Below are 25,326 nucleotides of genomic sequence, written 5' to 3'. Positions count from 1 at the left end.
CAGCATTCTCTTTGGATCTGTGAGGATTTAATTTAAGGAAAGCTATGCTGATTAAAAAAATTGGACTGAAATTTCACTGGAGACCTGCAGTTTTTGTTAATTGACATTGACTTCATTAAAGCCTTCATGTCAAGCCTGCCAGGGCTCCCCCTGCCCCCCCATATCTTTTTTTCTTAAGTTCCTGAGAGTGAGTGCTGAAATTGGAGAAAATAGTGAATCTTGCTGAGAAGGATTCAGTCTTCCCGGGATGCTATGGCAGGTTTACTGCTGCTGCAAGGTGTGCACGGGGCTGCAGAACAATGGAAGGATGACGACGGCTCACTTTGTATTCACTGTGTTTGTCTTATGTCCTTTGTTGGCGTCGTTATGGCGTTTTGTTTTGTCAGGGTGATTAAAACCTTAAAAAGTAAGTACCGTGGCATGCTGGCAGAATAGCGTCAGTAGTCATAGACTTCACCGCTGTCTGTGCTGTGTTGGGTTCAGCCAGTCTCTTTGTAGCAGATCACAGTAAATGGGAGTTACCCAAGAGTGACCTTTGCATGACCACCCTTTTCTAATTGTGCATTTGAGTCGGTGCCATTTTTTTTCTGGTGACGCAGACCCTTTAGTCTAAACATCTGTCCTTAGTCATTGTGTCCCCTTCGGAATACACTGGAGGCTAGAAGTGTATCCTTGCTGAATTTTTATTGAATCAGTTTTGAAGGTTCGATTTTGGTTCCCTTGATAACCCCCATGTGTTCTTGATTGGTCTTTGTTACACGAAAGTCTTATTATTTTAGTGATCTGATCCAGATCATTCGGTTCCTGATCTCATTCCTTTATCTTAAAGTCACATTGGCTAAAACGATTTCTAAAAGTTAAGTTCAGAGATCAGTAATCAAAATACTTCTAAATACCAACTGTTAACAGTTGTCTTTGTAGATGCAGAATATATTATGTGAGTTTTTTGGGGTGTTAGTATTTTGATTGATTTCCTGCAGCATAAAAAATACATCAAGGATTTTAAAAAAGAAACTCTCTACCACCCAGAGATCAAACATCTGCTGTTTTTATTTTTAAACATTTTGTCATTCCTAAATGCAGCAGCTTTGAATTCAATGAGGAAAGAGTCCTAAAAATAGGAAATTCTGCCTTACCTAGACTGGTAAAGAACTTATATTCATTCATTCATTCATTAACAAGCGAACGTTTACATTTGTCACAAAGCTCTTGCCAGACTTTGGGGACATGATGCTGAACGAGATATTATATCTGCCCTCGTGGAGCAGATACTATTAGCAGGTGAGGGGAACCTTCAGAAACTACCTAAATATTTCATTATATGTGCTGTAATTTTTCAACTGTAGAAGTATTGGTACTTTGCAGCCAAACGTTTATATTAAAGACATACAAATACTTGCATGTAATTCTGCCCCAGATCTTCTGGAGCCACAGATCCTTGGTATGCTTGACCTGGAAAGAGATTTTGAAAGTAATTGAATTAGTTCAACAAGCATGTGATAGGCACTCTATTAAGTGCTGGTTTTTAGATCAGTAAATAAGGAACAAGCCCTGCTTTGGAGGAGGTCACAGTCTAGTCTATTGAGAGAGGGAGGGAAATTGGTTATGTTAGTATATTCTAGTATGTTATTCAGTAAATACTGAGTGTGTGCTGTAATGTTGGGCACTGCCATAGGCACTGTGCTGGGCACTGGGGGTGGGGTGGAGAGTAAGACAGAGATACCGTGCCCTCTGGAAGCTCTTAGGGGCCGTGGCAGAGAAATGATAGGCTGCCATGAGAATACACCTGAGGGGGAAGGGGCCTCAGTACCATTTACTGATCATCTGCGGTGGGCCAGCCATCAATTGGTACTCTCTGTGTGCATCAATCTTCCCTTCAATCCTATAAACTAGTTACTATCTCTGCCGTAACAAGCAAGTAAATGGAGATGCAGAGAGGTTAAGTAATTTGCTGAAGGTCACACAGGAAGTGAGTGGAGGAATTAGAACTCGATCCCAGATGTGACTTGACTTCCCATCTCTGCCCCTTCCAGTGGTCCCCAAACCTGGCTGCTTATTAGAGTTATCTGAGCTCTGGAGGGAGAACTGTGTTTATTACAGGCGTCCCTGAGGACTATGGGCAGTGAGATTTAGGGACCATTCTTAGACTACCCCCTCAATTTACAGATTGGGGAGAGTGAAGATAGAGATCATACAGTAGTTAAAACGGGGCCAGTAGCTAGATTTCCTAGTCACCATTCACTCCATTGCAGTATCTGGAAAGATATAGACTAAGAAATCAAAACCAGAATCAAGAGCAAACAACAGACCCAAACCAACCAACCAAATTAACAAAGCAAAACAAAATAAAACAAAAACAAGATAGTAGCAATAAGAACCTGAACGTGTAAAGTGTTTGTCTGGTCTTGGCTCTGAAGAACCACCCCTGGTAGCCCAGACAGCCCCGATTCAGGGGTCTCCCTGTGCTGCCAGATGGTTACTACTTGAGAGTGAACTAGGTAGGACTTTTTTTTTTTTTTTAAAGAAAACAGAGCAGATATCTTGGCTTATTAATATTCATTCAGGCACTTCAGTTTATTCAAGAAACTGTTACTGGGATGTAACGGGATAAACTCTGTAGTATGGAGAAGGTCGGGTTTCTGTGGGAGCAAAGATGAGGGATGACCAACCTACACCTGGGTGATGGCAGGAGTTCAGAGAGATGCTGACCTTGTAGGGCTTTCTGGAGGAGGGGATGTTTGAATTGAGGCTGATATTGCTAGATACTAGTGGCAATCAGGTGTAGCAGCAGAGTTTATTAGGGCAAAGACCCTGAGATATGAGAGACCATTGTAAGAGAGGAAAACTTTCTCCTCTGTTCTCTTAGGTTCATGCTTGGGGCCCTGCAAATTAAATGGATAAAAGACAGATTAGCAAGGGAAGAGAAAAACAAGTTTAATTGCATATGCACATACGAAAGTTCACAAAGAAATGTGCCTCAAGGAGGTGGTTAGAATTGGGGGCTTATTTACCATCAAAACAAAGAATGATGAAGTGTGGAGAAGAAGCTAAATAAAAGAGTTTGGGGGGCTTCTGGATGAGGGTAAGTTATGGGAAGATGATTAGAAAATGTATGTTAGAGAAGAATTGTTTAGTAAGTTTTTTATGCAGCTAAGAGTCCTCTCAGGTGATAAGAGTTATCTTTGGACTAGTTTTCTTCCTGGTGTGGGAGAGGGAGACATCATTACACAAGGAAATTGATACCCTGATTTTAGATAGAAAGGAAGAGAGCAGAGAGCTAATTGCCTTCACCTCAAAATAATCTTTACGTGAAAATGATATATTTTGGGGTGACATACTCTGATCCCCTTCACTATGGTCTCTTCAGGGTTTGCCAAGAAGCTTGAGAGGCCTGCAGTTCTAGTGAGGATAGTCTGGTTAGAGAAAGACAGGTACCAAGGGTACCTTGCCAAGAAACTGTGGCAAGGGCCATGATGAGCCACTGAAGTGTCACTAAAGTATGAGTGGTGAAGTCCTCTCGCTCCTGACTCTTAAGACTCTGGCCAGTTATTTATAATTTAGGGCTTAAATAGGCTTTGATGGCTTAGGTAGAGAATTTAACATATTTGTGTGCATATACATATGAATGTACATAGAGATATATGCATGTGTATATATACACACACACACACAACGCATGCATAGAGATATATATTGGTATAGATATATATCAATCGTTGTTTTTATGGAAAATACGTTTTGATTTCCAACCCAGTACATCATAAACAAATTTATAAGATTATAACCCACTTGTGACTTTGTATGGTTTTTAATCTCCCATATTTTGCATCAAATCTCTCATTTGATTAGCAGAAGTCTCTGAGGCCTGTCATGAGATAAGGGATTTTGAGGCTCTGTGTGGTTTCCTGAACAAAGCAGTGAGGGAGGTTTAGCAGCTTTTTGCTGTGTCATCGTTTTCATATCTTAGTGGAGAAGAAATGGTTTAGATCCTTTTTAAAATGTCTTCTGTGTCAGGTCCGGTACCCACAGAAAGTCTGTCTTTGTATCTTAAATAACAACCGTGTTAATTGATCTCCCCTTTTACAGAGAAGGAAAACGAGGTGGGAAAATGTTAAATCAGTTGCCCAAAGTTATTCAAAGTGCTGACTGCGACTCCATGGTGCTAAAAGTTGGCCGATCTGTGCTCCTACAGGCTGTTGTATTGTGTCTCTTAGCCATGGGTTGATTGGGGGAATGTAGGCAGCCCCCTCCCTTTTTTTTTTTTTTTTTTTTTTTTTTTTTCTTGGGGCGCTCCCTGTTGTTGCCTCTCCCGTTGCGGAGCACAGGGTCCGGACGCGCAGGCTCAGCGGCCATGGCTCACGGGCCCAGACGCTCCGCAGCATGTGGGATCCTCCCGGACCAGGGCACGAACCCGTGTCCCCTGCATCGGCAGGCGGACCCTCAACCACTGCGCCACCAGGGAAGCCCCCTCCCTTTTTTAATAAAGTCTCAGTGCCCTCTGCATATGAAAAATGCTTATAGGTTTTTTGACCTCATGCTCAGAGATCTTCCTGTCGTTTTGACTTGCTTTCTACTTTTCAACACAAAATTTACACTTATATCTTTGGAAAGACAGAAAGGGCAGGACTGCATCTATAGGCAGATTATACGAACAAAAGTTTGACATGAATTTCATGCGTAGCTTGTTTTTCTTTTGATAGTTCATCAGTTCACAGGTGTGGAAAGTCTTTTTTTTAAAAACTTATTTATTTTAGGCTGCCCTGGGTCTTTGTTGCTGCGCGAGGCTTTCTCTTAGTTGCCCCAAGCAGGGGCTACTCTTTGGTGCGGTGCGTGGGCTTCTCATTGCGTGGCTTCTCTTGTTGCGGAGCACGGACTCTAGGCACGTGGGCTCAGTAGTTGTGGCTCACGGGCTCTAGAGCGCAGGCTCAGTAGTTGTGGTGCATGGGCTTTGTTGCTCCGTGGCTTGTGGGATCTTCCCGGACCAGGCCTCGAACCTATGCCCCTTGCATTGGCAGGCAGATTCTTAACCGCTGTGCTACCAGGGAATACCTGGTGTGGAAAGTCTTTAGGGACCATTCAAGTGGTATGAATGGATTTCTTTGGTGATCGTTTTAGATTAGTGGGTTATAGAATATCTTATTTCAGGTCATTACAGGTGACTATATTTTAGAAACCAGGGAAGTGTGGGACCCAGACTTGACTTTCTCTTGAGGTTTGGGGCTGTAGTCATTATCTTCTTAGCTTACTGGGTGGGTCAGAATTTGAGCCTTGCCATGAGCTAGCAAACTGGGCCTTAATATACAGCATTATGTGCCATCACCCATCTTTAATATTAGCTATTTTTAAAGGCAATATCATCCCTGTATAACAAAACCATTTTATGTGCCCACTTGGTACCACAGGCTGAATATGAATATATACAGTACACCACTATGAAAACAGCCACACATTGAAGAGCTAAAGAAAATTAAACTTTGGTGCTTAATTACCTGAGTATTTGTATGTTTCCCCTTGTGTTTGGCTTGTCTCCTCTAATAGATGTTTGTGGGGGAAGCCGTAATATTTACTGATAGCTGCTTGTGAATGAGGACTCCATGATATTCATGGATACTTTCCGTGATCTACATAAATGACATAAAATGCCAGGTATTGATATTGTGTTTGGCACAAGGGTGCTAACAGATATAGAATAAATACAAATGTCATTCATTCAACCAAAACTTTATTGAGCTTCTCTGGGCTAAGAGAGTCCCTGTCCTTAAAAAGCTTGTAAGCTACTCACAGCAACTGAAAAGTAGACCATTCATCATACTATGATGAGTTTTTTTTTTTTTTTGCGGTATGCGGGCCTCTCACTGTTGTGGCCTCTCCCGTTGCAGAGCACAGGCTCCGGACGCGCAGGCTTAGCGGCCATGGCTCACGGGCCCAGCCGCTCCGCGGCATGTGGGATCTTCCCGGACCGGGGCACGAACCCGTGTCCCCTGCATCGGCAGGCGGACTCTCAACCACTGCGCCACCAGGGAAGCCCACTATGATGAGTTTTAAATTCTGACCATGGAACCCAGAGGAAAGACACATTATCTAGCCTGGAAAACTTTTGGGTAGCCTTAATTTTTCTTTCCTTCATGGATCATGAGACAAATGAAAGGAAAGCTTATTTTCACCATTGCTTTTTAGAAATTTCTTATTTTGCTAATCTTTGTTTTAGGTGGTGTTTTAAAAGAAATGATAAACAGTTACCCCCATTCAGTGTTATGCTGAAAACCTCCATTTGCTCTGCATCCTGAAAAGGGTCTGCATCCCTCCTTTGAGGGACTAAGGAAAGTGGCGAAGTGCCACCAAGTGGCCTCTGGCTGTGACTGAGGGAAACTTGAACTGCTGAGTAGCAGGAGTGCAGTGGTCTGTCTAATGGGAAGTTCTTGGCCCCAATCACTTAACTCTTCTAACAACATCAGCACCACATTTATGTCATGTTCCAGTTTAAAAAGTGATTTTACAAAATGGAATGCATTGCTTCTGCAGAGCATCCCTGTGAGGTAGACAGGACAAATGTATTGTTAGCCCTCTTCTGGCTTTTGTGTGTGTGCTGCTTTTCCCCCCCTTTTTTTTAAAAATAAATTTATTTATTTATTTATGGCTGCGTTGGGTCTTCGTTGCTGTGCACAGGCTTTCTCTAGTTGTGGTGAATGGGGGCTACTCTTTGCTGGGCTTCTCATTGCGGTGGCTTCTCTTGCTGTGGAGCACAGGCTCTAGGCACACGGGCTACAGTAGTTGTGGCACACAGGCTCAGTAGTTGTGGCACACGGGCTTAGTTGCTCCGCGGCATGCGGAATCTTCCCGGACCACGGCTCGAACCCATGTCCCCTGCATTAGCAGGTGGATTCTTAACCACTGTGCCACCAGGGAAGTCCCCCATTTTTGTTGTTTTTGTTTTTATCGTTGTAAAATACATGTAACATAAACTTTAACCGTCATAACCACCACTGCAGTAGTATTAATAAATACATTCATAATGTGGTGCAACCATCACCACCATTCACCTCTGTAAGTCTTTTCATGTTGTAAAATGGAAGCTCTACACACGTTAAACAGTAGCCTCCCTGCTTCCTACTCACCCCACCCCCAGCCCCTGGCAGAGGTGAATGATTGGTCCATAGTCACACTGCTTGCACAGCTAGGGTAGAATCCAGCATTCTGCCTGTGTTGCAGCATGCTTTCTCCTAATTCGCACTACAGTAGGGAACTGAAGAAGGATAGTTAAAAGATTAGGTAGAAATTTTCCACTAGAAATAAGAGAACCTTCCAGTAGGGAAGGGATTTTCTTTTAAATTTAAAAAAATGAGTAAAAAAAAAACCCCAGCAAAATGAAACAGGTGCCGTGTGTATCTCTTGCCAACTAACATTCTATTGTTACTTGTTTTAAATAACGTGGAGTACAGTTTGCTTTGCCTAAGGAAAGAAGCTGAAAAGATACAGGCTCTGATTTTAGTTTCCAACTCTGTCAGTGATTTGCTGTGGCTCTGGGCAAGAAAAACAGCATCTATTGGGGTACTTTATTTTTTCTAAAAAGACAGTAAGTCCCACCCTCCATTTTCTTAGTAAGTAGGGTCTGGGCATGCTTTCTCTTTTATCCAGAAATGAACTTTTATTCTTTTTACCTGTCCTCACTTTGCCCTGGAACTCTCATCTCCCTTGAGGATGGGGAAAAAACCATTAAGTTGTCAATTAAAGATGACATCATCTGTTCAAAATTCAGAAAGCCTCTTTCGGAGGGACTCAGATTTTCTTGGGGGAGTAGGAGAGGTAAATGCCCAGACAAGTAAAAACTTAAACTCTGCATCGGGCTGACATCTCCCTTCTCAAAGGTTCCCCCTCCCTCTCCTCCTTCCCGGATGGCCTCTGGAGGCAGGAGGAAGTGACACAGGGATGGAGCCCTGGTCTGGGTGTTGCTCTCTGGTTGAAGTCTCATCGGCTATTTTTGCAGTGAGCTCTGTCCTTGCTGCCTCTGCTCCCGAAGCACCTCTGATGGCTGGACCTGTTGGTGTGCCCATGACCCCAAGGGCTTGGCATTCTCCACTGGTGTTGGCTGGTCCACAGGTGCCAGAGGCCTAGTGGCCACTCCTATTTAATCTCTGTTCTCTGCCTTTTGCTACAGGAGCAGTCTTTTAAAAACATCTTATTTTGCAGTAACTCCATACTTAAGAGTAAAGGTATGAGAATAATACAGAGAACTTCTCTATACCCTGAATCCCTTTTTAACATTTTGCTACATTTGTGTATTATTCTCTGTCTGTATACTCACTATTATGTATTTTTCTGAATCATTTGGGAGTAGGATACAGCTCCAGAGAAGCTGATCTAGAAGGATGAATTGGAACCTTCCAAGTGAACAAGGGAGGGAAGTGTCTGGAAATAGCTCTCATATTCTTTCTTTTTCTCTGCTTTCCTCTAACCCTTCTTTCTTCCAAGTTAAGTTTCTCCACCTCCTTGAGCTCTTCCTTTTATGGAAAAGCACAAAGAATGTAAAAACCACCCAAGTCCTTCAGATAATATGAAGGTTTATAATTTTGATTGAGGAAGCCTTTTTTAATAAGTCTAAGCACGAATTTTTTAGGGGTAGTTTATCTAGTTTATAAATTCACTAGTATCTCACCTAATAGAATAATTATATCCTGTGTTGGTGCTTGCCCTTTGGCATTTTTCAGCTTTTTAGATCTTCCCTCTAAAGGATAGGACTAGTATGGCAAAAAAAAAAAAAAATGTTGAAATTTCTTTCCTTTGATTCTTTTTTAAAATTTATTTATTTTTAATTAATTTATTTTTGGCTGCATTGGGTCTTCGTTGCTGCACATGGGCTTTCTCTAGTTGTGGCGAGCGGGGGCTACTCTTTGTTGCGGTGCACGGGCTTGTCATTGCGGTGGCATCTCTTGTTGTGGAGCATGGGCTCTAGGCACACGGGCTTCAGTAGTTGTGGCCCGCAGGCTCAGTAGTTGTGGCTCGCAGGCTCAGCAGTTGTGGCGCATGGGCTCAGTAGTTGTGGCTTGCAGGCTCAGTAGTTGCGGTGCACGGGCTTAGTTGCTCTGTGGCATGTGGGATCTTCCCGGACCAGGGCTCGAACCCGTGTCCCCAGTGTTGGCAGGCGGATTCTTAACCACTGCGCCACCGGGAAGCCCCTTTCCTTTGATTCTTATAGCATAGCAGGCGAGGGGGTGAAGTTGACAGTAACATGTATTTGGGGAGTGCCTGGTAATTTCTGGGCTGTTCTGCTCTCCCAGCAGTAGGAGTAGCACCTCCCTTTTTCCTCTGATCGTTGGCCATGAGAATGGCTATTTGAAAACATCATCCATGGGACAGGATTTGGTCTGATGAGCAGTTTTCTTTGGTAAGAAAGACAGGTTGGTCATATGGGTAATAATATGAAGCAGTAGGTTTCCTGGAAATCTGTTGGTGGTGCCGCTGGAGTCCTGTGTCATAGCTCCAGTGAGCGCCATTCCAACTGTAGGTTTCATAATGGTGCCTCCTGGAGCACACCCACTGGTCTTTCTTCATGCATTTCTCTCGTCCCCTAAAGAGAGATTTTAACTTTGATGAAAAAGCCTCAAAGATATTAAGTGTCTTTTTATTAATTTTTGAAATTTTATTTTATTTCTTTTTTAAATGGGCTAGCTTATATTTCATCGTGCAGGAACATAGCTCATTGTATCGGATTTATTGGGGGAAATTAAATTTGAATTGATTCTGCTAACTATGATTTGAATGAGAGAAAAAGTATAAAAAGTGAAGCTGTAAGCTTTTCATCTGAGAATAGTTCTACCTAGTGATTAAAAATTAGAGCAGTATGAAACTCGATAATAAAAAGGCAAGTAACCCAATTAAAAAATGGCCAAAGAACCTGAACAGGCATTTTTCCAAAGAAGACGTACAAATGGTTAATATGTAGCTAAGCAGATACTCAGTACCAGTCATTAGACAAATGCAAATCAAAACCACAGTAAGATACCATCACACCCCCGAAGATGGACAGTAACACGTGTTGTCCGAGATGTGGAGAAACTGAAACTTTCATACATTACTGGTGGGAATGTAAAATCACACAGTCACTTTGGAAAATGGTCTGGCAGCTCTTCAAAATGTCAAACATAGAATTACCATAGGATTCGGCAATTCCACCCCTGGTTATATATCAAGAGAAATGAAGTATATGTCCACACAAGAACTCGTACATGAATATTAATAGCAGCATTATTCATAATAGCCAAAAAGTGGAAATAACCCTTATACCCGTAAACTAATGAAATGACAAAGGAAGTGTGTTATATCTATGCAATGGATTACTATTTGGCAGTAAAAAGGAATGAAGTATTGATACATGCAACAGCTCAAATGACTCTTGAAAACATTATGCTAAGTGAAAAAAACCAGTCATGAAAGACCACATATTATATAATTTCATTAATATAAAACATCCAGAATAGGCAAATGTGTACATACAGGAAGTAAATTAGTGGTTTCTTAGGGCTAGGGGTGGAGGGACATGGGAAGCGATTGCTGGTGGATGGATATAGAGTATCTTTTGGGTGACAAGATGTAAAATTAGATTGTGGTGAAAGTGACATACTATCTATGAATATTAAAAAACATTGTATAATTTAAGTGAGTGAATTGTATGGTCTGTGAATAATGTATCAGTAAAGCTGTTTAAAAACGTACAGAAATTAAAGAAGTAAAATCAGGGCAAAATAAGGACACATTTTCTAGCATACCTATACCTGTAAATGAAATACGAGGTACTGTTTTTCTTAGCCTCTATAAACCCAATAACAATAGTTTTCTCTAGCTAAAAATACATTTTTTTTCCTGACATTTGAGTTTAACGTCTAGGTTATGCTCAGAAGTGGAACAGACGAGTCATTTTTTTCAGTTAAAATTTTACTAACTGTGCTTGCTTTGGTGGTACACATTCTAAAACTAAAGCAATATAAGGAACATCTAGCATGGCGTCTTTGCAAGGGTACACGTACCTCAGTGCAGTGTGTTATGTATATTTCCTTCCTTTATTGAAGGAAGTAAGAGAAGACCTGAATAAATGTGTATAGATGTGGAAAATATAATATTGTAAAGTTTACAGTTCTCTGCAAAATCTCTGAAAATATAATGAAGTCCCACTCAAAACCTCAGCAGGACTTTTCTTGGAACTTTACAATAACTGATTCTAAAACTTGTAAATAAGAATGAAGTTGCAATAGCAGTCCCAGACACCCCCCCTCCCCCAAAGAGCATTTAATAAAGTAGAGGGCTTGCCCATTGTCATATAGGATCTAATAAAGCCAAGCTAATGAAAGTTGTGTGAATGGTGCAGACAGAGGCAAATAAGTGAATGGATCCAAAGAGTGCCTGAAACTGCCCTGTACATGTATGAAAACCTGCCCTGGGTTAGAGATAACAGCGTCATTCATTACGTTGGAGTGTGATAATTTTAGCGTGAACGCATGTCAAACATTTACTTATCAATGAGGAAATCATCAAGATGGTGAAACCGTTCCAAGAGCATTTGGGGAATTGAAGGAAAAATGTTCGAATAAGATTTGTTATATACAAAACTGGTTAATCTCCTACAAGGCAATAAAACCATAACCATACCAAATTATTTGCATATGTACCAGACCAAAAAAATCTGCAAGTTAACATATTATTTTATAGAATATAGACCTTAATCAATAGAAAATAGCAAGTCAAACAAGGATATATCCCTTATAGAATGAAATATTCCTTGGGTGGGCCTGTTAGACAGTGCTCCAAGATGGCATTGAGTGGGCATGCAATCTTTTTTTTTTAATCTTATTTCAAAGCTACTGAGTAGCTGAAGGATGAGTTATTCATTGCTGTTGAGATAATTGCCTATCCATAGGGGAAACAATTAAATTTAGATCACACTGTACACAAAAGTGGATTCTAGATATACTTGTGTGTTAAATTATTTCCTCTATGTATTTAAGCATTTCTCATAAAAAAGGGGAAAATAGGTTCTTGATAAAATACTAGATAGTAGTTTACTATCTAGTAAGTGAATGAATTAGGTCTATAAAAAAAAACTGAATAAAAAAATCAGTTTGTAGCATGATGTACTTATTGTGATACTAATAAGAATTTTAAAATACTGTAGAATTTCTGGGACTTAATGTACATGTATAGAAAAGCATAAAAAACTAAACTTTTGTACCCCAGAAAAATGAAAAAATATCTAGTATTGTTTTATTAATAATTATTAAGTTCTGCTAAATTTAAGTGTTTTCTGCCTGGTAAAGATGCTATAATTGTAGCTTTGAAACATGCAACAGTTACCTGACACAACAGACTTGATTTTAGCAGAACTTAATTAATTTAGTGTTTTATATATATGGTATGTCAAATCATTGGGGTAAAGATACAGGTTTTTAAAAATTATCTTGGGAAAAATAGCAAAAGGTTAAGAAAAATGCACAGCACTATCTTGTATCATATACTCAAATTATAAATGGATCAACATATTAAATATTAAAAAAATAAGCAGCATGGTAAAATTATGTTATATAATCTTTGTGGAGGGGAGGTTTTCCTAAGTATGCCCTCAAAATCAGAAATATTAAAGGGAAATATTAATTTTGATTATATAAAAATTTCAATATTGGGGAGAATTTTAAAATTAAAGATAAGGCAAATGAGAAATGGGGACATTTTTATATACATTTCAGAGAACATATTTTTCTAGTCCTTATAAATGAATCTGTAAGGGAACAGATAGGCAAGAAGGGTCCGAAAGGCTAGACAGCCCTTTGAATCTATCTTATTCCTCTTTCCCTGCTTGTAAACTGAGATGTCAGTCAGTACCCTGGAGTCTGGTTTACCTAAGTGCTTAGGGCTTCCTCCATTCTCCTGGTAAGAAGCTCTTGTGATAGAAAATAACATGCCTTCAAGCTACATTTCCACTTAACCGTGGCGTTTTCTTTTCTCCCATCACCTACACCCAACCACCCTTGTGAAAAGAACCTTGATTTTCCCCTAACCTGATACATGAAATTTAGGAAACTTGACATGTTCAAGAAAAGATGAATGTTGAATATAAAATATTACCGGGTATTGGGAAGTCTGAAGGTAGAATATAATCATACTCCACTTAATGTACAATAAGGGCATTGACATCTTAGAATTTAAAAAAAAAGAAGCTTTCCTAAAGGGATGGTCAATAATCCTTTCCTCTCTTCTCTATGGCTGTGGACAGTTAAGGTGAATCGTCAGTGGGAGGTTGACGATTCTGTTATATACAGGGCAGGGCTTATTCTTAAGCTCTATGGAAGTTTCCTTCTCTCCAGTAGGCTTGCCTCTGCGTGTGTCTCTGCGGTAGATCTAGGTCAAAATATGGCCTAAGATTCTGCAAACCAGATTGGTCTCCAGCTCCTCTATGTTACCTCAGCATTCTGTGGTATAAATATATAATGGGAAACAAGCCAGTTTTTAACACATAAGATATTTTACAAAATACTTGCCCTTTCACTCCAGAATTTATCCTTAGGAAATAATCAGGCAAGTGAGTAAAGGGGCTTATTGCAGTATTGTTTGTATTGATAATTGCCAAACATTGGGAGCAACTAGCATGCCTCAAAATGAGGGATAGGTAACAAATTATGTTACCTCTATTCAGTAGACTGCTATGTGGACACTAGCTATGATAGAGCAACTCTGTATTTGTTGAGAAGAAAAGATTCAGGATAAAGTAAGCATATAATAAAGGAAACCAGAATATGTTATCCCAAAATACGTATGCCTCTTTGACATAAAAATCATTTTGAGCTGAAGGCAATCAAGAAGCAGTAAACACTGAAAAAGTTCCCTCTTTCTGCCTAAAGGTGGGACATAAATTCTGTTTTTACTGGAGACAGACTCGTACAGCTCAGAGTCTGCAGACAAATCTTGTTAAATTAACCCTTATTTATTCCAAGTTATTCCTTCACCATTTACCCCTAGGCCTTCACCATTTGTTTTTCCAATTCTTGACAAATGTATTGTTTCTTTGTCAGAAAGGTATAAAAGATTTCTGCTCTGCTCACTTCTTTGGGTCTTTATTGTTCTATGAAGGCTCTCACGTACATGTAACCATTCAATTAACTTTGTGTGCTTTTCTCTTGTTGATCTGTCTTTGTCAGTTTAATTTCCAGACCCAGCCAGTGACCCTAAGAGGGTTGACAAAAACTTTTTCCTCCCCTACAGTAATATTCCATTTCAATCAAGAAAAATATAGACAGATAGATAGGGAAAAGATTTGGAAGGATATATACAAGCTACAATGTTATCTTTGGGTGGAGAGTTTTGGGGGGTGATTTCATTAATTTCTTTTTTGTGTACTGGAATATAAAGAAAAATAAGTTTATTTTATTGGGGCTGTATTTCAGGAATATTCACCATGTAACTGAGTGGATTCTGTTTGATTTTCAAAACTGATAAGAAATGGAAGTGAGATAATATAAATAATTGAACGACTTGTGTTGTATACTTTAATCTATGTAGACTTTTCCTGTAAGACAAAGAAGTAACAACCTCACTGCCTTTTTATTAACAGGCCTTCTCGTGTAGATATGGCAACAAGTAGCCAACACTTCTCATCGTTTGATACAAAACAGGCATCCGGACAGCACCGAACATCTAACGTGAAAAGGTCAGGAAAGGGGGTGTGTGTGGGTGTTTCTGGGGGACTGGGGAGAGCAGTCCAACCCTTGGGTAAATTGCAGTGTTGATGTTAGATAGGGCTTTGTGTTTTACTAATGGGTAGGGTGGAGAGAGGCCTGGGCAGGTATAAGTGCCCATTTTACAAATTAGGGAAGGAGTCTCAGAGCTCCTAAGGGATTTAGTGAGTAGGTCACCCTGTTACATAAAAGCAGAAACAAAACCAAATTCAACTCTTGGGGTACAACTCCCTCTTGAGCCTTTTTTCATCTTTTAAAATTTTAACCATTTATTTTATTATGAAATAATGTAACCATATTGCCAAGCATCGGGCAAGATGGAGGAAAGAAGAATTATGAGCACTGTTAGAATTTTGGTATATTTCATTCCAGTCTTTTCTCTAGGCATGTGCTCCTTGATATAGATGTAGCCATACCTTTTTCATTGAACATTGTATTGTGATTGTTTTTCTAACTGTATTCTTCTTGTAACTTTGGCTTAAAAGTGCATTTAAGAAGCATTTGTCATAGAAAATTCAGGAAATATACAAAAGCACAAAGGAGAGATAAAATATGTATTACCATCACCATAACTGTTTTTTGGGTGTGTATTCTTTCTTTTTCTCTTCATATATAGAGATATTAATTTTTTTTCTAAATTGGGATCATATTAATTTTACTCTTTGGTAACCCACTTCAAAGCATAATACATCGTGACATTTTTCCTTTCCAGTGAATGTGTTTTATAATATCATATTTGATTGCTAAGTACTGTTCCTTTACGCCCATTTTAGAATTATTTTAGCCAGTTGTCACTTTTTGAATATGTAAGTTGTTCCTTTCTCGGTTATTAAGGCAACTTTGTTAAAGCTTTATTTTATACCATGAAAAAGTGCTTTCCATTTATCCTTACGGGTTTATTAAACTTTATACAGCATGTCTTCGGCCTTTTAGATTTTGCATTTGAAATTTCAGCTACTTTTGAGTATGTTCACAATACTCATGGGCTTGGCGGTTTGTCTTAGGACTCAACCCTCACAATATAAGGAAGCGGTGCAATATTTATAAGGATTGAGGAATGGAGATGAAGTTGAAAATAACTTCTCAGGATCTGAAGGCGTTTATTTTCCACACTACTTTTTGATTTCATATGTCTCTGCTCATGGAAATCTGAGCTATCTTCAGAAATATGTATTCCTCCCTCATAGTTGTCCTCTAACTGATCTGATAGTTTCCTAGGTAACCACTGCATCAACATTTATATAATGCTGAGTTTGAAAGCTGGGATAAAATAAATTTAAAAAATATTACTGAAAGCAGTGATAAATTAAGGGCATAGCATTCAGAGAGAGCTCTGTGTTGTATCGGTAGACTGGGAATTTTCAGCATATGTGTAGTTCTGAAGGCATGAACTGTACGTGCTCTTTCCAAGAGAGAGCAAAACAAATGAGAAGAGAGTGAAGGAAGGAAGCCCCATGAACACAGACATTGAAGGAGCAGCTAATGGAATGATTTCATGCAGAGCTATGGAGGTTTGAGGGACAGGACGATTAAATGAGATGGTAGCTGCAAGGTGGGCAAGGGGTTGGGGAGGGGTGAGTTCTGGAATGAGGTCAGCAGAGCCAGGTGTTGCAAAGAGGTCTACGTGGATAAAGGCTGGAAAGCATCCTTTGTATTTTGTAGTTAGGTCATCATAGACCTTTAGCTTAGAGGGTTCCTTGCCAGCAAGGGTTCCTTGCTGCAGTGGAAGATGAATGGGAGGAGGGGAAGTAGGGAAAGTGAGAGTCAACTCTTTTTTGAAGCTTTTGCCTATGAAGAGAAGGAGTGGGAGAAGTTCAGGAGAGAAAACAAAATCGAAAGTTATCTTTTTGGCTGGTTTTACTTTAAGTAGAAATGAGTGAGATTTGTGCGTTTTCTGAGTTGGAAAGAGGGCAGAGAGGAAAAGGTTTAAAGACATATAAAGGAAGAAACAGGAGGGAAACGTAAGAAGTATAGTATTAGCATTTGTAGGTTTCGTTTTAAAAGTAAATTATTAAAATTAAGATTTTTCTTTAAAAAAATGAAACAATAAAAATTCCTACTCTGCCTTTCAATCAACAGGTCTTCTAATGCATTTGTAAAAACAAGCACTTGTAAATTTATTGTGAAGCAGCCCAGAAGGACATCTGCAAAGTTGAGCAATGCTTCTAACTTGAGCAAGTCTGTGGGTAGTTAGACCGCATAGAGCATAATGGCGCCCTAGCTAATGTATACTCCCCATGTGACTGCTCCACTGACACCCGGTGTATTGCTCCTCCACACAAAGCTGTGAGGCAGTCAAGGAGGGAGTTTAGTCACTATTTCACAAACGAGCAATCCTGGATGGCAGGTGACATACCCAGGGTGCCTCAGCCAGGCAGTGGTTGATCTGCATCTTGATGCTCCATCTCCTCATTTCCTGGCCAGAGCATCTTTAATGATGAACCCATTTGCTTCCCTGGTTGTAATCCCTCTCATCTGTTTAGTCTTACAAAGTGCTTTGACAACCATGGGTTCTTTTTTTTTTTCTTTTTTGCGGTACGCGGGCCTCTCACTGCTGTGGCCTCTCCCGTTGCGGAGCACAGGCTCCGAATGTGCAGGCTCAGCGGCCATGGCTCACGGGCCCAGCCGCTCCGCGGCATGTGGGATCTTCCCGGACCGGGGCATGAACCCGCGTCCCCTGCATCGGCAGGCGGACTCTCAACCACTGCGCCACCAGGGAAACCCATTTACAGACATTTTAATATTTCACTTATCTAGCCTAGACCATAGCTCAGCATGGGCACAGACCATTGGTAGCTTTAATTATTACCTGACGAAAGCTGGCATATGCGAATCCCAGAGTTATGCAGGGAGTTCTGGTCACCCGGAAGCCTGAGTTCTAAAGACTGTTTAGTAGGATGAGATTTTCAAATGGCTAAATCATTAAGGTTATGGGCAAATTTTGACTAGAGGCTTGTGAGAGAAAGGAAGGACCCTCTCTTGGATTGTTTAGTCAAGAATGCAGCGTAGAGGGAGTTGCTGTTTAAAGGGTATAGGGTTTCAGTTTTGCAGGATAAAAAAGTTCTGGGAGTTAGTTGCACAACAATGTACATATACTTAACACTACTAAACTGTACACTTAAAAATGGTTAAGACGGTAAATTTTTAATTATGTGTGTGCTACCACAGTGAAAGAAAAAAGGAATGCAGGATAGTTAACCCAGACATTATTATATAGAGTTCATCCTAGTTTTCTTTGACCTCCTTTTTGTCTTAGGTACTAGGCACATTTCCCATGCTATTAAGACATGTGTATCATCTCGTCTTGGAAAAATCCTTCCTAGCTTAAGAAGGAAACCTCTGGACTGAGTTCAGGAAAGCTGAGACAGGGTTTTTGTGTGCATCTCACCTTCTTGCTGTACTTTCTTCTTGCTTCTTTCTAACTCACTAGGCATTACCCTAAGGAGCTTCTGCTTCGTTGTTTATGGTTGACCAGCACATTCACTAGTAAGAAAAACCAGGGGGAGTTAGCAATCTTTGCTAAAAAGAAGCCACTTCAAAATAAGTTTTATTAGAGATGATTGGGCAAGGCTAAATTATTACCATACCAATGGGCTATTAAAGAGCAGCTTATTATAATTGTATTTATTAATAAATCAGGATAGGAGGAAAAGGCAATAAGCACAGGTAATTTAAAGGAATTTGATGTATCATGTTCTGGTTTTGTAGACTAAGTGCTCTTTAGGAACAATTGATTAAAAACTCCACTCTTGGGCTTCCCTGGTGGCGCAGTGGTTAAGAATCCGCCTGCCAATGCAGGGGACATGGGTTCGAGCCCTGGTCCAGGAAGATCCCACATGCCGTGGAGCAACTTAAGCCCGTGTGCCACAACTACTGAGCCTGTGCTCTAGAGCCCGTGAGCCTCACTACTGAAGCCCGCACGCCTAGAGCCCGTGCTCCGCAACAAGAGAAGCCACCGCAATGAGAAGCCCACACACCGCAACGAAGAGTAGCCCCTGCTTGCCACAACTAGAGAAAGCCCGTGCACAGCAACGAAGACCCAACTCAGCCAAAGATAAATACATAAATAATTCATAAAAAAAAACTAAAACAAAAAACACCACCCTTGCTGTTAGTTAACAGATCTACTAAAATAGACGTGACGTGAAGCACTGTGGCACATAGGGGTGGCTCCTGATCAGAGCTCTGCTATCCTGTTTGGTTCTGAATGATGAGCATGTGATTCAGGAGGAAAGACTAGGCATGTTTATTCTTTTAAAAAATAATAGTATTTCCCTATTCCTTTAAATGCATTATTTAGGAGCATTTTGACCTTATATCTTCTTTGTTGCTCTTCCTAACAGCAATGTTAATACCTGTTGAGTAGATATTGTCATATCCTCATACCCCTTTTCTAGATGAGGGAACAGAGTTGGAGAGATTAAGAGACTTGCCTAAAAGTCTACACAGCCTACCACAGATTGTGAACTTATTGGGTCCCTTCTCTCCCTTGGGTAGTTAATGAGTTGTACTGGGGGTCTCTGTAGTCTGGTTGTCCAGCTGTGCGTGCTCCTTGAACCTCTGGGCTCCACACAGCTGAATCAATAGGCCTGACGCATGTTGGCCAGGAGTTCTTGAGTACAGATGCGATCTTGGATTTGCCTGGGAAAGAACCCTGAGTACTCCCACACACGTTGGTAAAGGTCTCTGAAGAGTAAACCCTGACCCTGCTACCATTCTGTGCCTATAAATCTTAAGTGTTTAGTTCTTTCTTTGAAAGAACTGTCTCTTTTTGGCCTAAGTCTAGAGCCAGCTGAGATATCGGTAAAGGGGTCAGATCAATAGAGATCAGACTCTCAGCTTTATTATTCTTAAAGACTGTATTGGAGGACGTAGATTAGATGCCTGGAGAAATGGGCTTTTGACACACCTCTGAATGAACTTCAGGTGCTATACTGCAAGCTTCCCTGGTGAGGATGGTGAGGGTTGTGGGGTAGAACCTGCCCTTCTTAGCTCACCGCACTGGGGAAAGTATAGATTATAATGTACCCACTTTCCCTATAGGAAGGGGGCCAGGTCACTTATGCCCAGTCAGGTAACTCCCCTCCTAGAAGAGGAATGCAGAGGTGCGAGTGTTATGCAGAGGAGTGTTATCCAGCCAAGGCCCGCCTCAGGGAAATCTGAGGCGTGGGAGGAACTATTCCTCCCTCACAGCTGTTAACTTTCTAACTCATCTGTGAATTTCCTAGATAGCTCCATCAACATTCATAATGCTTACCTATTACTATTGATCCTTTATTACATAGAAGTGGATTTAAAATAAGTTCGTATTAGAGATGCATTTGGACAGTTTAAAAGTGTTAACTATTCGATTGGGTGTGCACTTATTTTAAATAATTGATTTATCAAGTAAAAGAGGCAAGGAACTTCGAAGTACAGCATTATTATATATTGGTTTTTTAGACTTCTATTCATTTTAACACAAATCATAAAAATCCCCTCTCTGCCTTTAAGCAACAGTTCTCATGAAGCAGATAGGGTTAATATTGGGTCATTAGATTATGTGCAAAGTGTGGAGAAACTTCGCCAGGTCATAAAGTATGAGTGTGTATGTGGTTCTTATCAGGCAAGGTTGGGCAGTTTGACACTCTTAGATAATTATACTAATGCCTCAGTATATATAAGTGCTTATATTTTTATTTCCATGAGCATACCTGATTTTTATAACTACCTTATAAAGTAGTAACAGCAGGCTTGACTATCCCCATCATACAGATAAGGAAACGGAAACTTAGGGAGGTAAGGTGGGCTGTTCAAGGATTCAGAGCTGGGAATTGGTGGAGATGAGACTTTTTTCTTTATAACACTACTTTTCTGTTTTAAAATCTTTATAAATCAAAATTTCATCATAAAAGTGACATGAACAGAGTTTAAATAATATAGAAAGAGGAGAAAAAAAGTCACCAGTTACCTCTCTACCCAACATAGCATCAGTATAAATTGTGAGTTCTCAGAGGACAGAAACAACATCTCCAGGTAAATAACTGAAAGTGGCATTGCAAGTCTGAGCGCAGGTTATCTGGGACCACAGTTTTAGTGGAATTAGTACACAATAAGAAAATTTTGATGGAGGGTCTTGAAGCAAAGGGGCTCCTGGGCTCTTGAATGCAGTAGAAACTTTTTCTGGATGCACTTAGCAAAGAACCCAGAATTCCTGTCTGCCTGCTGCTGGCTTGATCCATAATGGCCCTCTTCTCCCTGTGCTCCTGCCCCCATCCTCAAATCTTCATAAATAATAAAATTCTGGCATGTTGATTATCTTATAGGGAATATAACCTTTATGTTTCAAAGGGCTAAGTTTTCACTTCTGTTTGCCCTTATAGAACAGTAAGGTTTTTTTTGGGGGGGGGGGGGGTTTGGCGGTACGCGGGCCTCTCACTGTTGTGGCCTCTCCCGTTGCGGAGCACAGGCTCCGGACGCGCAGGCTTAGCGGCCACGGCTCACGGGCCCAGCCGCTCCGCAGCATGTGGGATCTTCCCGGGCCGGGGCACGAACCTGCGTCCCCTGCATCGGCAGGCGGACTCTCAACCGCTGCGCCACCAGGGAAGCCCCCTTGGCTGTTTTTAAATAGTCGGACTCATCACTCTAGGCTGGTTGGACCGGTGTTATGAGGCTGAGCGGAAGGGTTTATGTAGTAAGTGTGGCTGCCATTTTAGGTCCTTGATTGAAGGGGGCAGTGTGATTGAACCTCTGTTTTAGGCAGAATAGACTGAGGGTGGTGTCCAGAAAAATTAGTATTATCTGGGAGCTTGCTGAGCCCATCCCAGGCCTACGGAGTCAGAAACTCTGGTGGTGTGGCCTAGAGGTATTGTTTTAACAAGCCCTCTGGTGAGTTGAATGCACCCTAAAGTTTGAGAGCCGCTTAAGCACAGCTGGTACTACGAAGGCATTCTTGGGAGACTGTTTCAGAATTCAGGCTTGAAGTGGTGATCGTCTCAGTTAATGTGGCGGCAGCGGGAATGGAGAGAACAGCTGACCCCCAGACGTGTGAGAAGTCCTAGCTGAGATTCCACTTGCTCTCTTGGTCATTCTTTGTGGAACACATGGTAGCACTGGTATTCTGGAGAGGAGGGGGTCTTAATTTCACGTGAACAGGTTAGTAAAACGCTTAGAAGGGTTGAGTTCACTGTGTTTGGAGGTGCCGAGCACCCACTTCTGTTTCTCCCTCTGAGCTGGGCTTGCAAGTGCATCCACCCAGGTGCCAGTGTGGCCAGCTGAGATGCGGAGGTGGCTGTTTCTGTGGCAAGGGGACCGGTATCTGTTCTCAGCCCATTTCTTGGTAACAAAAGATGAGCTGTACTCCGAGAGAACTGGTGGGAGTGGAAATTAAGAGAACAGGTGAGAGGTAACACTGAAACACCTAATGGTTGAAGGGACGGGGTGATGAGGGAGGGAGTGGGCATTGCTGAGCTAAAAATTTCCTTTTGTTCTTAGAATAGAGTCCATCTTCTCGGGTGGGAGGGAGGGAGACGCAAGAGGGAGGGGATATGGGGATATATGTATACGTATAGCTGATTCACTTTGTTATAAAGCAGAAACTAACACACCATTGTAAAGCAATTATACTGCAATAAAGATGTTTAAAAAAGTAAATTAATTAATTAAAAAAATAAAATAGCATTGCTATTTAAAACAAAAACAACAAAACAAAGTCCATCTTCTCCGCCACCATGGTGTCTGTTCTGTGCCTGCATTCTGTCCTCATTCCTCCCGCTCTCGGCCTTGCTCTCACCGCATTCCCAGCTTAGAAACTCCCTTCTCCCCTCAACCCAGGTATTCTCGTGGCGGCCTCCATTCTGCAGCACTTGGATGTCACCCTCTTCAAGAACTTTCTATGAGCATCCTCATTAATGTTGGGCCTCACCCCACCCCCTTCCCCAACCAGTTTCTTCCCCAGACCACTTATCCCAGTATGAGATGATCTTAGTTACTGGTCTCCTTGTTTTAAGTCGGCCCTCCCTCCGCAGCTCTTCCACAGCCGGGAACCCTATGGGTCTGCTCAGTGTGTATTCCCAACACCTAGAAGAGTGTCTGGTGTGTAGTTAGAGCTCCATAAATATTAGCTGAGTGAATTCTAGGTAGAGATTTGATTGCAGGGGGGCAGGTAGGGGGAGGAAGTAGGGGGAGAAATGTGTCTGTAGACACCAGGCAGCACATGACAGCTAACTTGGCAGGCAGTGGAGGTGAAACAGGATAAATCCAAGAGATGCTCAGGAACTAACACTGACAAAATTTGGAGCTGGACTGATATGGAAGGTATTAAGCAATTTACTTGTGAAAAATTTTCATGAGAGAGGTTTGTGAACTCCTAGCATTCGTATTTGACCTCTTCATTCACTAGAAACTTAAGGGCAGAGCAATTCTGTGTTAGTATTAGGGTTCTTCAGAGAAAGAAGATAGAAAGAGATATATCGAGATGGGGGAGAGAGAGAGAGAGAGAGAGAAGAGAGATTGATTTGTCATGGGAATTGGCTCACGTGATTATCAGAGCCGAGATGTTCCATGGTCTGCTGTCTGCAAGCTGCAGAACCAGGAAAGCCGGTGGTGCAGTTCAGTTGAAACCCGACAGCCCGGTAACCAGAAGCACAAGAGAGGAGAAGATAGATGTCCCAGCTCAGATAGAGAAGAGATCACACGTTCCCCCTTCCTCTGCCTTTTTGTTCTATCCTGGCCCCCAGCGGATTGGCTGATGCCCACCTACATTGGGGAAGGCCATCTGCTTTACTCAGTTCACCAATTCAAAGGCTAATCTCTTCCAGAAACACCCTCACAGACCCAAAAATAATGTTGTACCAGCTATGTAGACATCGCTTAGCCCATTCAAGTTGCCTTAGAAAATTAACCATCACAAAATGAGCTCTCCAGCTAACCCCTTTTCCAAGAGCTTGTCTCCTTTCTGCACCTCCCTGGAGGAGAGATGCTTTCAGGTCCCAGGCATAAGGAATTCTGTTTCTGAGCGTCTCACAGAGCAGCGCTCTATACCCCCAACGCATCCGGCCACTCAACAATACTTACGGGGTTGTAGTATGTTCTAGATACAACCAAAGGCCCTGGGGGCATAGCAGTGACTAAAACAACCTCCTTGCATTTATATCCTAGAGAGGGAAGATAGGCAAAGACAAACAGGTCCACAAATATAGGCACAAGATATTTTGGATGGTAATAAGTGGTATAGAGCAGACAAAACAATGAGAGAGGTTGGGCTGAGGTCAGCGAGGCAGGTCTTGAGTTGGTGCTTTTTGAGCTGATATCTGAATAACAGGAAGGAACCAGCCATGAGAAGACCTGGGGGCAGAGGGTGCGTGGTTCCCTGCAGCACCTTCAGAACCCACTTCTGGAAGATGAGTAACTGAAGTGGGATTTTTGTTTTCCTGCTTAAAAAATGAATATGGAGAGGATGGTGGCACAGAAATTCAACTTTCAGCACTTTGAAATGAATCATTGTACTGCTTATTTCCTTACTGACATACTTTCTTGTTAAATGTTGTTACACAAAACATTTTACAGATGGCTGTCATTTTAAAGGGCAGAATTTCTATCAATCATAAATAATTAACATGAGTTTCAAAAAAGGGTAAAATCATGACTCATACAGATGTAAAAATGAACAGATGTTAAAAATTTTACTTAACTCATTAATCAGGGAGAGAACTAGGCAGATGTTAGAACAGATTTGAAGGAGATATCAAAACAGCACAAATTTATATGGAGTAAAGGAATGTTGAAATGAATGTGCAAATTCAGGCGAAATTAGCTTCTTGCACAGTGGAGGAGGGAAGTCGATTGAAGGCCAGGACAGAATTTACTCGTGTTAAGTAACAAGTTCAACTGACTCAATTTGAAGATCTAATTGTCTTTATTAAACTGTTTGTGAATTGGGCAGCATCCCATCTAGCAATAGAAAGGAGCTCCTTCAGGCTGCAGGAAAGGAAAGGTTTTTCAAGGCAGAGAAGAAGCAGGGGAAAGAGGAAATTAATGGCAAAGAATGCATTGTTTTAGGCTAGGTTGCCCTCCTAAGGGGAGTGGAAGGGGTCTACCAGTGGATTTCCAAGTGCTGTTCAGGAAATTCCAGGTTGGCTGGTTATAGGTCACATTCTTGGAGAAGGTTTGAACTGTAATTAGGTTAGCTTTAAGTCCTGGTGGGGCTTAGCATAAATGACTCCATTTTGCGCCTGTTGTCTCTTTTCTTTTAACATCTTTATTGGAGTATAATTGCTTTACAATGGTGTGTTACTTTCTGCTGTATAACAAAGTGAATCAGCTATACATATACATATATCCCCACATCTCTTCCCTCTTGCGGCTCCCTCCCACCCTCCCTATCCCACCCTTCTAGGTGGTAACAAAGCCCCGAGCTAATCTCCCTGTGCTATGCGGCTGCTTCCCACTAGCTATCTGTTTTACGTTTGATAGTGTATATATGTCCATGCCACTCACTTGGTCCCAGCTTACCCTTCCCCCTCCCTGTATCCTCAAGTCCATTCTCTAGTAGGTCTGTGTCTTTATTCCTGTCTTGCCCCTAGGTTCTTCATGACCTTTTTTTTTTTTTTTTTTTTTTTTTTTTTTTTTT

General features: G+C 41.3%; 1 protein-coding gene across 1 annotated transcript in view; it reads left to right on the top strand.

Annotated features, from left to right (window-relative positions):
- Positions 1-25,326, top strand: part of TTC39B (tetratricopeptide repeat domain 39B) — a 133,474-nt gene that overhangs the window by 53,486 nt on the left and 54,662 nt on the right. Inside the window, exon 3 of the mRNA XM_027105888.1 lies at positions 14,594-14,689. Within this exon, the coding sequence (XP_026961689.1) occupies positions 14,594-14,689 (96 nt within the window). The remainder of the gene's footprint in view (positions 1-14,593; positions 14,690-25,326) is intronic.

The sequence above is a fragment of the Aethalodelphis obliquidens genome, unplaced genomic scaffold, assembly GCF_003676395.1.
Source record: "Aethalodelphis obliquidens isolate GAN/ISIS:26980383/991018 unplaced genomic scaffold, ASM367639v1 scaffold7, whole genome shotgun sequence".
Lineage (NCBI taxonomy): Eukaryota > Metazoa > Chordata > Mammalia > Artiodactyla > Delphinidae > Aethalodelphis > Aethalodelphis obliquidens.
Note: the sequence above shows the minus strand (reverse complement) of the source record. Positions and strands in the feature narration are given on the sequence as shown.